The 16488-nt window shown below is 48.3% G+C and overlaps 1 protein-coding gene across 1 annotated transcript in view; it reads right to left on the bottom strand.

Annotated features, from left to right (window-relative positions):
- The window catches only part of LOC119170393 (putative fatty acyl-CoA reductase CG5065), a 39376-nt gene that overhangs the window by 1174 nt on the left and 21714 nt on the right, over positions 1-16488 (bottom strand). Inside the window, exons 2-8 of the mRNA XM_037421539.2 lie at positions 7857-7973; positions 7319-7494; positions 6579-6651; positions 4142-4242; positions 3604-3778; positions 1916-1960; positions 1675-1793 (exon numbers count right to left, since the gene is read on the bottom strand). Coding sequence (XP_037277436.2) covers positions 1675-1793; positions 1916-1960; positions 3604-3778; positions 4142-4242; positions 6579-6651; positions 7319-7494; positions 7857-7973 — 806 coding nt within the window. The remainder of the gene's footprint in view (positions 1-1674; positions 1794-1915; positions 1961-3603; positions 3779-4141; positions 4243-6578; positions 6652-7318; positions 7495-7856; positions 7974-16488) is intronic.

The raw sequence follows: 16488 nt of genomic DNA, 5'->3' as shown, positions 1-16488 counted from the left end.
GTCGGTCTTTAGATTGAATTTATAGCCCTCGTGACAGTATTTTGAAAACGTCAGAATTTTCGAATATGTTCGAGAAAACCGCAGCTATGTTTTCCTTATTACTGATGTTAGTACATCCGATGCGATATTTCAACTTTCTCACTGCAGCCTATTGTCCTCCTATGTGTCCCCCCTTGCAACTCATGTATCACAACTATCGGCAGCCTATTGTCCTCCTATGTGTCCCCCCTTGCAACTCATGTATCACAACTATCGCTTATAACATTGGGACTTTCGTGGCTCTAGAGTATCGTTATAAGTGGATTCAACTGCATGGAATGAGCTGTAAAGGCCCAGCCAACAGGCTCCAGCTTTTTTTTTACGCCTCCAAACAAGCTCTCGCATCTTTCCTACGCCTAACCAACCTCCTTCCACCCGCAGTGACGTCAACTTGGCGACGTGACGCAGCGCGGAGCTCGTCAATTGGTCTAAACCAGGTCTCAGCAAACAGTAACGAAGTCAACGTCGCCGAGTTGACGTCACTGCGCGTGGATGGAGGTTGGTCAGGCGTACGAAAGATGCGCGAGGTAGAGTTACTGTTTATGCTACCTTTTAGTGATGGCATATAGTGTAACTCTAGCGCGAGCTTGTTTGGGAGGTGTAAAAAAAATACGTTTGAGCCTGTTGACTGCGTAGGAGGGTTCAGTTTCTCGTACGAAAGGGACAAGGCAATGGTGCCAGAGGAAGTAGTACAACTTTTCAAGAGTACATGCACATATAAACAATTTCTCTCGAACTTAAAGACAGCGCTTAGTCATTTGAACTCTATCCCTATGAACCTCTGGCATCGGTCATAAATCGCCACAGCTGAATTTATGGGGCATGGGGCTTTTTTTTTTTGCTGTTACCCACATGCCATAGGTTATTTTGGCGTACGATCTAGTCAAGCCGCCTCTCGGCAGCTTTTTTTTTTTCCCGTTGTCCTCCATCTGTGAGATTGTACAAGGTGGAAATAAATTTGAATTTAACATAGACTTTGGGTATCGGTATGTGTCGTGCTTATAACCCGACAAAATTCATGTACTGCCTTGATCCGCATGACACAAACAGGAGATGCGTCTGGCGAAAAATGCAGCCTCGCCCCCCCCCCCCCCCCTCTACGACTGCATGAACACAAACATGCACGAACAGCCGTCACCTTAAGCTATAAAAGTATGCTGGATCTGCATTATAAAAACTGGTGAGGCGCAAAAAAGGAGGGCACGAAGAAAGAAATGGTCTCTGACAAACAAGAACTGTTTTCTTCATTGCTGTTCTTTTAGTACTTTAATTACCAGCTTTCTCAAGCGTAGAATCAACTAGCTCAGCAACAAGTCCTGTCGGATCTATGTGTGAGGGCGAAAACGAAAATATGGACGCACATCCGAACACGAAGTGCGCTGTGGGCTGTTTAGTTTCGTTGTAAGTGACTGTCCCGAACTCGTGAAATATCCATTTGACACGTCAACAGAGAGACAGTTAACTGACTTTCCCTCTGCTATGCACTATTATAGTTCCTCAATCTGCTCCTCAGATATCTAGCCAGCGCTTATATCCAGTGCTTATATTGGCGCCAGTGCTTCCATTATATTAGCGCCAGTGCTTACATTACATTGGCGAATTCATTGGTCATGCTACGATGTATCACGCACTTGCCTTTTTGTAGAAGTGTGCCAGGCGATGCATATGAGTGTGTTTGCCACAATGTCTACTGGAATGATGTCGGCCAAGCACTTCTTGTCCGTAATCAATGAAGACAGCTGGCCTGTACCCAGCTACAACGGTGTGAAAACAAACACGACAGCGTCTACAAGACTCTAATAGTTCGCGTTGTTTTGCGGAAATTCACTTTAAGATATAAATACTAAAATCATTCAATGGTGCTGTCTCTACTCACCGCCACGACGATGCCCGTACAGGCTTTATAATTGTCAAGCCAGCCCTTAAGATAATAGAAAAAAAGGAATAAACATTTAAGTGGTCACTTCATATGCCGTGAATGCTCATTTGTAAAGCTCTCTTTTATTTTTTACTCAATAATGCTTTTACTGTCGAGAAGCATGCATATTTCAAGCGATACATTCATAGATCTAACGTGCGAATTTGTTCGATTAATTATGAAATTGGCATTCAGCAACATCGTGTCTGCGACAGATAGCGAATTTTAGCACCTGTGATAGGGTTGAGTCGTTCATCACCTTATCTTGAAGGAGAGATGGCAAGACTACTCCTAAAAAGTACTTAAACGAAATTACAAATTACAGATGGCTGAAATCATTAACATTGCATTGTGGCTTACCTTTTAATAACAATGAAATTACTGAAGATGTGCGGGTACTTGAAACTTGGATAATTCAATCCGACTCGCAAAGCACATTCACTATTAGATGCGAAGCAGCTCTCTGACTAGCCTGTGTAACCCTTTCCGTCCGTGTCTCCGTGCCAACGCTCCGCACCATGTGCCCCCCCCCCCGCCGCAGCTTTTGGAACGATGCCAAGTAGGTGAAGTCGCAGCTGCGCGTTGACGTCACTCTCAGCAGCTGCCGGCTCCTCCCACGACACCAAGGTGGTATTGCTCCTACGCCCGCTCACGACACACTGCTCTCTCGCTTCACCCTCACCATCGTCCGCAACGCTCGACCGCACGTCAAGAGAAAACACTCTTTCGGATCGTTTGTCTACGATGAAAATTACAGGAAACCCAACCCGCCTCCTGTGTCATAGCGTTTCAAATAAATGTTTACTCGAGTAAAGGCTGCATAGAGTTTCGTTTAAAACCGTTCTTCCAGCACCCGCGTCAACGCCCGTTTCAACCGAGTCAACGCCCTGCGCACCGCGGCCGCTTCGCATCACATCATGGTTTCCTACGGGTAGATGGTTCATAATTTTGTAAATATTTGAGCATCACACAACTTCGAACACCACAAAACCAGCGCAGAAAATCACATACCGGTGCAACATTCTGCAGCATTCGATGCTCAAATCCACCCGCCGGCGCGCTTTTCCAAATGTTGCGTTCATATTCAAGCGTAGTGGCCAGAGCGTGGCATAATGTATGAGGCCTCCAATAAAGTTTCGATCTCGTTCAACTTTCCAAGCTCGAGGTTCGGAACTTGAATTAACTTGCCTCTGTCATTCTTTTCGTCAGTTTTTATGTCATCAGGGAAGTGGGCGTGCCATATTTTAGTAAAAAGCAATCGGGAAAATAATGAGTAATTTTTTTGAGATCATTCAGTTGAAGTAACTTTACTAAATTACCAGCCCATAATGGTAACACAGTACATCATTCATTGCCTCAAAAAGGAATTACTGTGTAGTGAGGAAGAATGATTACTTCATTACTGATAAGTCTCTTGGAGGGAGTATTAGAACGCTCGATACATAAAGCGCACGTGCGCAACTGACCTGCAATTTCGCAAGGCATTTCAAACCTCGATCGAAACGCCACCTCTGCGAACCAAACTTGGGAGATAATTTAAGTTCAACGATAAAAGTTGCATTGGACAGCAAGGTGAGAAAAATTATCAGCTAAGAGGACCCCTGATTTTATTTGTCGTGGTGAAACGATTTAGGTATGAGGCTTACCGGAATCGGCTCACTCAGCGCAGCGGTGACGGCAGAAGCTCGCACAATTACTACTGGTACGTTTTCTCGTTCATCCGCCAGCAGCAACTCGGCCATTTTCTTGGTCAGAGTGTACGTGTTCGGATAGCCGAGCAAGCTCTGATCCTCAGGGATCATCGCAGCATTGTCTGCATACCTGTCGAGAAATAAGTTTTGTCAAATGGCCGGCTGGAATTTCGTTACGTTTCAACAGGACGGATACATATGTTTTCAGGCGCACGCACGCACGCACGCACGCACGCACGCACGCACGCACACACACACACACACACACGCACGCACACACACGCACGCACGCACGCACACACACACACACACACACACACACACACACACACACAAATTAGCGATTTACTTAAATCTCTGTATATTCGGGCAGATGGGGTGAAGGAAAACGACAAGGGAGAGACATGAAGACGATCGAAATTTCAACCTGGCTGAGGACACCTTGTTCTATAGAGAAGGAGACAAGGGCAGAAGTACTGTCGGACGTACTTACTTTTTATAAAATTTTCGGATATTTTCACTTGAGGTATCGATCACTTCGTCAATTTCAGGCTTGTCAAAGTTGCAGTATGCTGTTGAAACATGAACGAAGGCCTAGAAAGAAAGCCGCTGGCTTAGTTGCTCATATTCAAGAATGGTCGTAGCGTACGAAAAAAAAAAAAAACTCTCCCGCTAAAGGGAGCCACGTGTAGATGCGAAGAAACGGGCACTAACGCTTACACTGGCGGCGACGTTGACGCTGGCGCTCATCGCGGCGTTGCGCAAGAGAGAAACCCGGGGAGGCGCAAAGCACGCAGTGATGGACCGATGTTTCCAAATGGAACGTGGCAATCGCTGCTAATGGGCGATGAGAGACAAAGGATTCCAAACTCGCCGTCCGCTTTTGGATACGCGCATGGTGCGAATTTTTATTGTTCAGCAGCGCTCAGGAGTAATCTCCCAACGGCATTACCTTGGAGGTAAAGTTTTAGTGCCTATATATATGGGGTGACCCCACGTTTATATAGATACATTAAAATATCTATAAACTTTGGGGTGGCCAGTGAACGGTGGTGCAGCGCCAGTAGACTGTACTAGAATTGGGGAGGGGGTCCACTGCAGCGGGCGGCAAGCGGCGCGGGTGGAGCAAAATGCGCGGAAAATTCGTAGTTCACCTGAAGCTCCAGCTAGAGTTATTCTCACATGATTGCATAACTCTGGCTCCAGCTCAATTAGGTTGTTGGGCCGGTGGAGCAGGGGTTGGAACCGTTTGCCGAGTTGTCGTCGGCTCGGCGCGGCATCTTCTGCGCGACATGCATGAACGCTCGCGCTATGTTTTAAATGCGAATGCATATCTTAGTCGGGGCATGTCAGGCGTCTGTCGGTGTCCGCGTGCCGGCAGGTGTTATCTCTCTGCTCTCACTCCCTCTCCCATAGTGAGAGATTCTAGGGTTGTTGAAATGCGATAGTCAAAATTTCCAGACCATTTCCTCTGACGTGTTGACTGTTTTTTGAGAGTGCCTGAAACCACTGGTTCTAACCTATGAATCACCCACTGATAACAACCTGAAGTTTCTAGATTTGAAGCTTTTGCTAGAATCCCGACATGTTTGCTGGATGTATGAACCAAGAAGCGGCTAGCCACTTCTGCCTTTCAGCTTAGCTCACTCTAAATTGGTCAAGCGGGGCATTGCTAACCTCTGCCTGGCCAACGCCTTAAAGAAGTCCTGCCCCGACATGGTACACCGCAGCTTCGCTCTACAAGTGGAGCGGCTCACCAAAGCTGGTTACCCCGCGCATGCTCTCGTTTCGGTAGCGGAAAAGCTGGTCACTGTCGTGAAGCGAGGCGACGAACCGGATGAGCGAAACAGTGTCGGAAAAAGCCGGCCTGTCGTACTACCTTACGTGCACGACGTCTCACAGAGGCTAAAAAAGATTGCTCAAGACGCCAACGTTCTTGTGGTTTTTTCTGCACTGGAAATACTGCAGAGGCTTTGCAAACGGGTCAATACACCTCGTGCAAATTCTGCCTCGTGCTTTGTCGCGCACAGGACACGCTACGTCCCATGCGCAGTGGGAGTCGTATACTTGATTCCACTGACGTGTGGGCGCATCTATGTCGGGCAAACCGGCAGGTGCATAAATGACCGCCTCCGAGAACACCGAAACAATGTGCACAATGTGGTACAAAGGCATCTTGGCATTCATTGCCGAGATTGTGGGTGCACCCCTCTCTTTGATCTGTGCTCAATATTGGCAAGGCACAGGGACCAGCTTACCCGAGAAATTATCGAAGCCGAAAAAATACCCTTGCTAGGAGATAAAGGCGTAAGCACATAATCGGTTGCTTTATCACAGGCTGAACGTGATTACCTGGCTGGGCTTTGAGGCAATAGATGACCCGTCACACGTGTTTTGTTACTGATGTGTAGATTAGGCTAGCACTTTACCTTCATGCTCTGTTATCATCCTTTTTTAGCAGTATATATTCTTGCCACTCTGTCAAATAAAGTTAGTTGGAGGTCAGCGCTCTTTCTGTCTACCCTGTCCTTTTTCCTTTGTTCGCGCGCTGAAACATCTTGCAAATATGACTACGCACCAACTAGCCCAAGCTTCCTCTCGTGTCGTTAGCAGACGCTGTCGGCGTTGCGAGGCGAGAAAGGGACGAACGTAGGAGAGGTGTGAGAGAGGGAGGGGACCTGCATTCGCGATGGGAGGAATGCCGAAGAGAGGGGGGAATGAGCGTAGTAATGGGCAGGCACTTCCTGCCTCCGCACTGCGAGGCGAAGGAGTAGTGTAGAAAAGAAGAGAGAGGGAAAGTGGATGCGCAGTAAGGGTGGTCATGCCGCACACCGGATGGAGCTCCACCGTAATCTGCTGCCCATCCAATGTACTGCGCAAGAAATTAAGAGCTGTTTTGCTGATATGAAGACATAAGCTGTGTAACTTACGCGAATATTTGACATTTTCTTGCATATGTCCAGAACTCTCCTGGTACCCAAAACATTGAGTTCAAATGCGTCCCTGTAATGCAATCAGGTAACAATTTCGGAACTGTAGAATGCATTTTTTTCTTCTGCAACGTCTAGCATTAACCCTTTATTGACGAGACATTAAATATTTTTATGTATGACGAGACATTAAATATCAAATATTGGAAACATACTTTTCTTGTACTGCACGCGTCCTTACTTTTCGCATTAGGCGTTGTAGTAAATGTATTTCTTTGAAGGTTCTCTTAGAATCCTCACATGAACTGGCCTGTTGACCGCCTGAAGGAGGCACGTGTAATACTACCATACACGAAATGTGAACTTACGACCCTGGCTGGTACTGCCAGCGTGAAATGAAACCCGAAGAGCGGTTATCATTAGAGATGATTATTATAGTGCGCGCCGTCCAGTCACTATTGACAGGCGCGCATTTACAGGCCCTTGTTTTGAATCACTGCACGCGTCCACGGTGATGACTGGATGGTGCTCACTGTATTATTGGTAATGCTTGGCTCGGTTCTGTTTCATTTGTCACCGATGATATTTTGTCATTCATAGGCGGAAAAAAATATCATGGCGATTTTCGTTTCACTACAATGTCATGCTCGTGACATTTGTACAAAGAATGAAACTATGCCGTTGCGTCACTACACGTTGCTACCGTATGGCGCATGAACGCAAGTGTTCGTTCAACTTGCCTTAGGGGATCTTCGAAGTTCACCGTGGCTCCCGAATGAAAGACAATGGACACATTGTCCACTAAGGTGGCGTAATCGGACTCACCGAGTCCCAAACCTGGCTGAGCCAGGTCTCCGGCTATTGCAGTCACCTTTTCAAAGGCCTCTGGCTGTTCTCGCTTGAGGTGTTCGAATATCTAGTTACAAAACAGAAAAGCACATGAAGAGGAATGTGAACACTTCGTATATTGTTACTATTGCGATATATAGTTTTTGGCTAACCGGGATTAACTAATCAGTAGTTAGTATAATAATAATAATAATAATAATAATAATAATAATAATAATAATAATAATAATAATAATAATAATAATAATAATAATAATAATAATAATAATAATAATAATAATAATAATAATAATAATAATAATAACAATAATAATAATAATAATAATAATAATAATAATAATAATATATTTAACGTGCCGAAGAATAGTACTGACATGCGTATATATAGATAAACATAGCTGTGCACCTGAACAAGTGTGAGGTACTCACTTCTGAGTTGAACATTTTCTTGAGCCTCGCCTGAGGCTCTTCACCGCGTTTGCTACGCACGAGGAGATAGACTCGTCTCAGGCCACAGCAGGACCTCAATAGTTTTTCCAAGAGCACCTGGAATATGAATACACACAACACACAAATCAGGCACACGGGAATCACACTTCGGAGATAAGGATCGAAAGTAACGAGAAAGAACTCAGGCGGGGAGGTGAGCCAGTTTAGCGTAACTGAACTCCCTTCTCGAAATATTTATTAGGGATAATCAAAATGTAGATCTGTGCCGCGTGTTCATTCTTTCTCCGTCCCGTATTTCGTGCTTTTTACCTCAGCATCTGCTATTATGTAAACGCAAGGTCACAAGCGGTATCAGCGTCGGTACAAAAGCAGCAAGAGCTGGCCGGATGTTCGGGCAGCGTCGCAGCAGCAACCAGGCAGTCTTAGCTCGTGCCTCGCGCCAACGTGTCGATGTCGCTGCAGTAGTGGGCATTCCTCTTCACTACACTTCGTCCCCAGTCGGAAAAGGAGCCATCCTGGCGACTCACGGTGAACAGAGTACGAGCGGATCGTAATAAGGTTTTAACCGCTGTACGTGAACAGTTTCACGACCCGAAAGCGGTGGTCTGTGGATGGCGTAACGGGTTTGACGATGTAGTTAACAGGTGAAGTCTGCGAGACAATGCGGTAGGGACCCTGGTATTTTGAAAAAAACTTCGAGGAAAGGCCTGTAGGCACAGCGGGAACCCAAAGCCACACAAGAGTGTCCGGAACAAAGTTAGGGTACGGGTGGTTATCGTCACGCCGAGATTTTTGTCTCCATTGGTCGATGGTTGTGAACGACTGGGCGAGCTTACGGCATTCCTCGGCGCGGCGGGCAGCTTCAGAGATGGGCGTAGACTCGGAGGAATCGGGGTGGTAGGGCAGAATGGTATCTAGTGTGGTGGAAGGGTCTCGGCCATATAACAGGAAAAATGGTGAAAAGCCCGTAGTCGCCTGTGGAGCAGTATTGTAGGCGTATGTCACAAAAGGCAGAATGAGGTCCCAGTAGGAGTGGTCTGAGGCAACATACTTTGATATCATATCCCCTAGGGTACGGTTGAACCTTTCCGTCAATCCATTCGTCTGCGGATGGTAGGCGGTGGTAGTCCGGTGAATGATACGGCATTCGGCAAGGAGTGCGTTGACGACTTCAGAGAGGAATACACGTCCTCTGTCACTGAGAAGTTCACGCGGTGCGCCGTGACGGAGAATGAAGTGCCGCAAGAGAAAAGAAGATACGTCGCGTGCCGTGGCAGCAGGCAAAGCGGCTGTTTCTGCGTATCGCGTCAAATAGTCGACAGCGACAACAATCCAACAGTTTCCGGAAGCCGTGAATGGAAGAGGCCCGTACAGATCGATCCCAATGCGGTCGAAAGGCCCGGCTGGGCAAGGGATTGGCTGGATTGGACCAGAGGTATGATGAAGCAGAGCTTTCCGTCGCTGGCACTGCGGGCATGACTGAATGTACTTGCGCAAAAAGGTGTACATGCCTCGCCAATAAAACCGGGAGGAAAGCCGAGCGTATGTGTTGAAGATGCCCGCATGTGCGCACTGAGGGTCAGCGTGGAAAGCTGAACATATTGCAGCACGAAGATGGTGAGGTATGACCAGTAACCACTTTCGGCCATCAGACTTGTAATTCCTGCGATAAAGGAGGCTATCGCGGACCTCAAAGTGAAGCGCTTGACGGCGCAACGTTCGAGAAGATGGCGAAGTCGACGGATCTGAAAGGAATCGCAGAAGAGAGCTGATCCAGTCATCCTTGCGTTGCTCAGATGCCATGTCACAGTTTTCTGGGAACGCAACCATTTCGTCCATGGCAGATAAACATGCAGAGCTTTCGGAGGACACAGGTGAGCGTGATAGAGCGTCGGCATCAGTGTGACGTTGGCCAGACCTGTAGACAACACGCATGTCGAACTCTTGCAACCGCAAAGCCCAGCGAGCTAAACGGCCAGAGGGGTCCTTCAACGTGGATAACCAACAAAGTGCATGGTGATCGGTGACTACGTCGAAAGGGCGACCATATAGGTACGGTCTAAATTTACCTAGAGCCCATATAATTGCCAGACACTCCTTCTCTGTCACAGAATAGTTCTTCTCCGCTTTGGTGAGCGCACGGCTTGCGTATGCGACTACGTACTCCTAGAATCCCGATTTGCGCTGCGCGAGCACGGCGCCGAGTCCAACACCACTGGCATCGGTGTGTACCTCCGTCGGGGCAGTCGGGTCGAAATGACGCAAGATTGGCGGCGAGGTTAACAGGCGGCGCAACTTTTCAAAAGCATCGTCACAGGCGGGTGACCAAGCGTAACTTTTCGAGTCACTACGTTGAAGTTCAGTCAAGGGGGCGGTGATCATAGCGAAATTCTGAATAAAGCGGCGGAAATACGAGCAGAGGCCAAGAAAGCTGCGCAGATCCTTCAGAGACACAGGTTTAGGCAACTCTGCAACTGCCCGAAGCTTGGCGGTGTCAGGAAGAATACCCTCTTTAGATACAACATGACCGAGGATGGTGAGCTGACTTGCGCCGAAGCGGCATTTCTTCAGGTTGAGCTGAAGGCCGGCGTCAGTTAGGCACTGCAGCACTTCATCTAGCCTGCGGAGATGTGTTGGAAAATCCGGTGAAAATATAATCACGTCATCCAAGTAGCACAGGCATGTTTTCCACTTCAGGCCACGCGAAAGATTGTCCATCATCCGCTCGAATGTTGCGGGTGCGTTGCAAAGACCAAAAGGCACGACACAGAATTCGTAAAGGCCATCAGGTGTGACGAAGGCCGTTTTAGGCTGATCTTCACGTGCCAGAGGGACTTGCCAGTAGCCACTCCGTAAGTCAATAGAAGAGAAGAACTCCGCACCTTGGAGGCAGTCAAGGGCATCGTCGATTCTCGGTAACGGGTAAACGTCCTTTTGAGTTATTTTGTTAAGACGATGGTAGTCAACACAGAAGCGAATTTACACGTCCTTCTTCTTAACGAGAACGACTGGAGATGCCCAGGGGCTGTTCGAAGGCTGGATGACGCCACGCTTGAGCATGTCAGTTACATGGTCATCGATAACCTGGCGCTCGGCTGCGGACACGCGATAGTGTCTTTGACGCAATGGCGCATTGGTACCCTTGTTGATGCGGTGACACACGGCTGACGTGCGGCCGAGGGGAGTATGCTGGCAGTCGAAGGAATAACGGAACTTGTTCAGCAGTCGTAGAAGCTGAGCACGTTGCGAAACGGTTAACGTGTCGGCGATGGAGCTGCTCAGTACGTCCGGCCTAGCAGTCTGCGGCGAAGAGGCACAGGTCACTCCGGCGACTTCGTGTTCGGCAGAAGGACCAGCCGGCATGTCGATAATTGCAGAAGGGTCGAGACTGTAAACACGCCCGACGCACTCACCCCGAAGTAGTGTTACAGGACATGACAACAGGTTCGAGATGAGGAGTCTGCTGACGCCGTCATGAAGTTCTAGAAGGGCATAAGGTAGCGGTGAACACTTGCGACGAACGAAAAGAGCAGATGGCGTGAAAAGGGCACTAGACTCGCCGAGAGAGTTGCAAGACACCATGGTAAGGGCAAAGGGTGCGGCGGTATGATGACGTCTTCAGCAACAAATAGTTTGTCCCCGGTTTCATGAGCATCATATAATGGCGCGTCGTCAAACACTTCAAATGCCACCTCGGCGCGAGAGCAGTCTATGACGGCCTTATTAGCGGCGAGAAAATCCCAGCCCAAAATGAGGTCATGGGAGCAGGAATCCAACACTAGCAATTCAACGACATAAATGAGGCCATCAATCGCGATACGAGCAGTACAAGCAGCGGCCGGTGTGACGTGATCTGCGCTGGCTGTACGAAGTGATACACTTGCTAGTGGCGTCATAACTTTTTTGAGCAAGCGGCAGAGTCTAGCACTTATCACTGAAACTGCGGCACCAGTGTCGACAAGAGCGAGTGCAGCGACGCCATCCACATGTACGTCCAGAACATTCGTTGGTGAAGTGAGAGGCCTTGGTCTTTTCGCTGGCGACGCAGTTCCTGCCTCTGGAACTGCGGCAATTAGTTTTCCCGCCCCGGCGATGAAGGACGACGACGCATCGGCGATGACGAGCGGCATCGAGGTGATGGCGAGCGGCGGTTAACAGGAGGGCGGTGGTCGGCGTACGATGACGTCTGGTCGGGGGGCTGAGAGTCTGTAAACGAAGGGCGCGGTGGCACATAAAGGGCAGGTTCGAAGGTCTGGTCGTAGCTCTGGTGGTAGACAGGGACGCGCCGACGGCAGTATCGCGCTATGTGGCCAGGTAGCCCACAGGCGAAGCATATTGGGTGATTGTCGAGTGTACGCCATTGTCCACTACTCTGGACGGACCTTGGCTGAGTGAACCGAGGAGTGGGTCGGAGCGGCAGGGCTGAGGGAAGTGTCGTAAATGTCTGAAGAGGTGGTCGAGCCGCCACTTCAGCATAGCTTAGAGGTGCATTTACCTCGGCACAGGCAACAGGGCTCGGCAATGGTGAAGTGTCACGGACAGATGGCAGAGCCGCACAAACTTGCTCCTGGATGACCTGGCGAATGTTTGCTGGCAGAGGTGACGGTGGTTGGCCGGTTGTTGATAGCAGCGATAGCTGACGAGCGACCTCAGCACGAACAAACTCCTTGATCTGCGATAGCAGCGACTGAAGGTCAGATGTGGTGGTCAGGCTTGAGAGGGTGTCATCCGGGACGTCAGGGCGTCGCGTGAGAAGACGCTGTCGTCGCAGCTCGTCGAAACTTTGACACAACTCGATGACCTCAGAGACAGTGACAGGGTTCTTGGCATTTGAAAGGCGTCGTCGGAAATACCTTTCATGATATGTCGCACCTTGTCAGTTTCTGCCATCGATGGGTTGACACGCCGGCAGAGATCGAGGATGTCCTCTATGTAGCTGGTGAATGTCTCACCAGTTTGTTGGGACCGGCCTCGTAGGCGTTGTTCTGCGCGAAGTTTGCGCACACCAGGGCGTCCAAAAACATCTGCGATGCAGGTTTTGAAGGTGGTCCAAATGGGGATATCCGCCTCATGGTTTCTGTATCACAGCTTGGCAACATCCGTTAAATAAAACATCATGGTACCAAGCTTTGTAGGATCGTCCCATTTGTTAGTAGCGCTGGCTCGTTCATAAGATTCCAGCCAATCCTCAACGTCTTTCTCGTCGGTGCCGCTGAAGATGTCGGGTTCTCGCAAGAGCTGGGCACCGGGAGAGCTCCTGCGTGGTGAAGCCGGTGGGGGTGTGAAGACAGCGTCGTCAGGCATGACGGACGGCAGCTTTCGGCTACGCAGTTCCAGGACTGGGGAAGACAGCAGCACTCTCCACCAAAATATAATGTAAATGCAAGGTCACAAGCGGTATCAGCGTCGGTACAAAAGCAGCAAGAGCTAGCCGGATGTACGGGCAGCGCCGCAGCAGCAACCAGGCAGTCTTAGCTCGTGCCTCGCTCCAACGGGTCGATGTCGCTGCAGTAGTGGGCATTCCTCTTCACTACACTGCAAATATATGCTTCTCTGTTTTTCGGTATTTGTGCTACTGCGCAGTATAAGCGGAGTTAAGCCATTAGCCAAATAAAAGATCATATGGCCGGCGACAGGACGTAGTGGGAAAATAGTACGGTTGGACTAAAGAAACTACTTCCACTCACTTAGATAAAACCATGTTTATTTGCGGTTTTCACAGTACGTCCCTGTCGTCGAAACTCCATGTTCGGTCTCAAATCAAATAAGAATGATTTCCTCGTGTGCATTAATTTTATAACGTGGCAACAGATAACGGACGTCACAAACGCGTGTTGTTCTAAATGAAAAAGCATTCGATGGACGACGTTGATTTATCCTACAGTGCACAATTGACATTACAAGCGCTTTCTGATCGACACTTAAATGGCTGGGTTCAGCAATTGTGGGAAATCGCTGTCAGTCATTCCGATGCGTATAGGTGGTAACAGAATAGTTGGAAGCGTCACCACAAACAAGTTACTCCTTCTGAGCTACGGTGCTTTGCCGATTGGGGCTTGGTGTCGCTTTCACAAAATTTTCTGCCTTCGGAATCAGCATGGAAGAGAGTGCTGCTTGCGATTCTCCGCCACTGCTCTTGCTACAGCACGCACAGGCTGCCGCTAGATCCTTGTCAGAATAGTCAGTGCTCGAAAGCCGACGCGATGTGCCTTCGCACGGAAAATCAGTCAAGGCTTTATTGAACGGTAATGGTCTATTGAATGGGTTATAGCACCCCCCTTCCCCCGATTTCTCTCTCCCCCTCCCTCTCCCTCTCTCGTTTTCTCGCGTCTACTTATTTCTTCGCTTTCCTTTTGCCCCATTCTCCCTCTCGCTAGTGCGGGGTAGTAAACCGGATTCTGCAACTCTGGTTGACCTTCCTGCCTTTATCTCAATTTATTCTCTCTCTCTGTTTTAATTAGAAAGTATCCGACACGTAAAATTAAATACGTGCCCTCTTCGTTCAGTCCTGTCTTTACTTACAATAATGCTATTATTAACTTTTCATTACGACAGTTTCATAAGGTGACCGCAGTGTGAGAGGAAGAGAGAGACAGAGAGAGGTTTATTAATAGAAAGGCAGAGGTGTCGGCCTGTGCTAGTTGGTGCTCGTCTTCTGCTCTGCGCTTGGTAAGAAGGACAGGCGTGGAATGGAGTGATGATGGCGGCGATAAGTTAATTGGCTGATTGTACAGGGCCATCACGTCGGGTGCAACAGTGCAACTTAAAAGTCATTTATATTGATCAATTATAACTAATGGGCACTAATATTGTGTCTAACAAAGCAAAACAAGCCCTCAAGTTTACACTTTCATTGTCTAGCTTAGTGGCTTGAAGAGGCGACAGCCGCTCAAAGCTACGCTGTTGGCGTCATGCAAAAGAACCTAAGACGAGCTTACCACATAATAGTCTATTATCAATTCGTGCAATCTACGAAAGAAATAAGTTCCTGTCTCAGTGCTATACGCACAGGTGGCTGCTTGCTGGTAGATAAGATTGCGTTTATCAACGCTTGCGAGTTTGCGAGCTCGTGAGCCACAATTCTTTTTCGCTACTGCAATGCAACGTGTTGTCGTGCGCTAAAAAGTGATCGCAAGGGGCCTGTTAGCGTAAACAAATGACGGGCTTTGTTGGCGCTTGTCACAGTCGTACCTCTTAAATACGTTGGCTTATCAGGCAAGTAGTTTTGGAAAGATAAGTTGTTTCCAACGCAGAAAAAAGTAAACGGCGTCCCAACGTACGAACGCGCGCGGACACCACAGTCTCCGTCCGCCGAACCTTCGGTCGCAACACTATAGGATGCACCTAGACAATGCCACATAGATAACTTCAGGCCTGCTCACTGTGTCGGTAGTGGGCTCTGACGTCATTCCGTTTTGACCAGTGTGTTTCGCTGCACAGACGTACCTATGCTTGCTCTCGTCGCTCGACAGACATGGATTGCCAAGCCCGACGAAAGTTTTCGTGGCGTGCTTGCGTTCTTGTTGGCGACTTGAGAAGACCATATTTTTCTGTGTCCGTGAACTGCAGCGTGGATATGTGTTGCGTTTTGTGCAATGGATATTCGCAATCTGCACGGCTGGACATCCGAAAGGTTGTGCGATGCTGCGTGGCGAATTTTCGCGGAAAAGGTACCGATGCTGCGAGTGTTCTCGTTACCTAAGGACAACCGAAGAACGAAATGGGAGCGTGTCGTTCGTCAAGCTGACGTCGACATTCGTTTTCTACGTGACACGAAGGTACGTGTGGCCATATTACATATTTTTAAGTCTTTCCAATGGCCTCATCGCCACCATGCTTCGTTCTTTCTCCAAAATGAAGGTGTCATGTGTGCTTCTGACTTGTTGGTGTAGGCCCTGACATTAAAATAATAAACGTGCGCAGCAGAACATTTTTAGAACAGGCGTTTTCCTTCAGGGTCAGTAAACATTTTGCAACTGGCGATTAGCGTCGCGGACTTACCTCTGTTCATTTGGTTGATAAAAATGGAAGGAATGCTGTTGCATTACTTAGTGCATCGGTTTGTGCATGGTACTTTCTTGTCGGTGTTCATACCACGTTTTTGCAGTATTATTGCGGTCAGCACCTTAGTCTAATATGTTTCCTTGAAATTTCCTTGAAATTGAATTGCTGCAGTGAAATTACTGTCAGTCTCTCCCCCACCCATTTTTTCCCTCTCTTCCCTCTTTCTCGTCTTTCTTGTCCCCTTCCTTTATCCCCCAGTGTAGGGTAGCCAACCGGATGTCTTTCTGGTTAACCTCCCTGCCTTCTCCCTTTTTGTTGCTTCCTCCTCCTTGAAATTTCCCTCCCTGTCCTTCCTCTTTCAATCCTCCTCCTCCTTAAAATTTCTATGCTGCAAACACTTACGGTAAAGCGCTTTTTTAATTGGCTTTCAGGTGTGTAAGCTTTACTTCAAGCTAGAATAATAAAAAAAATACTGATCCAAGAACTGGCAGTGCAGTAGAAACACCCGCAGGGGCTATATGGTTTAATATAGACCCAGTACTAACAGTTTTTCCAGACACCAAGGTGTATGACTGACTACGCACCACTGCGAGAGGGTCTAGAGCGA

Source organism: Rhipicephalus microplus, chromosome 2, assembly GCF_043290135.1.
Source record: "Rhipicephalus microplus isolate Deutch F79 chromosome 2, USDA_Rmic, whole genome shotgun sequence".
NCBI lineage: Eukaryota > Metazoa > Arthropoda > Arachnida > Ixodida > Ixodidae > Rhipicephalus > Rhipicephalus microplus.
This window is presented reverse-complemented; position numbering and strand designations above follow the sequence as displayed.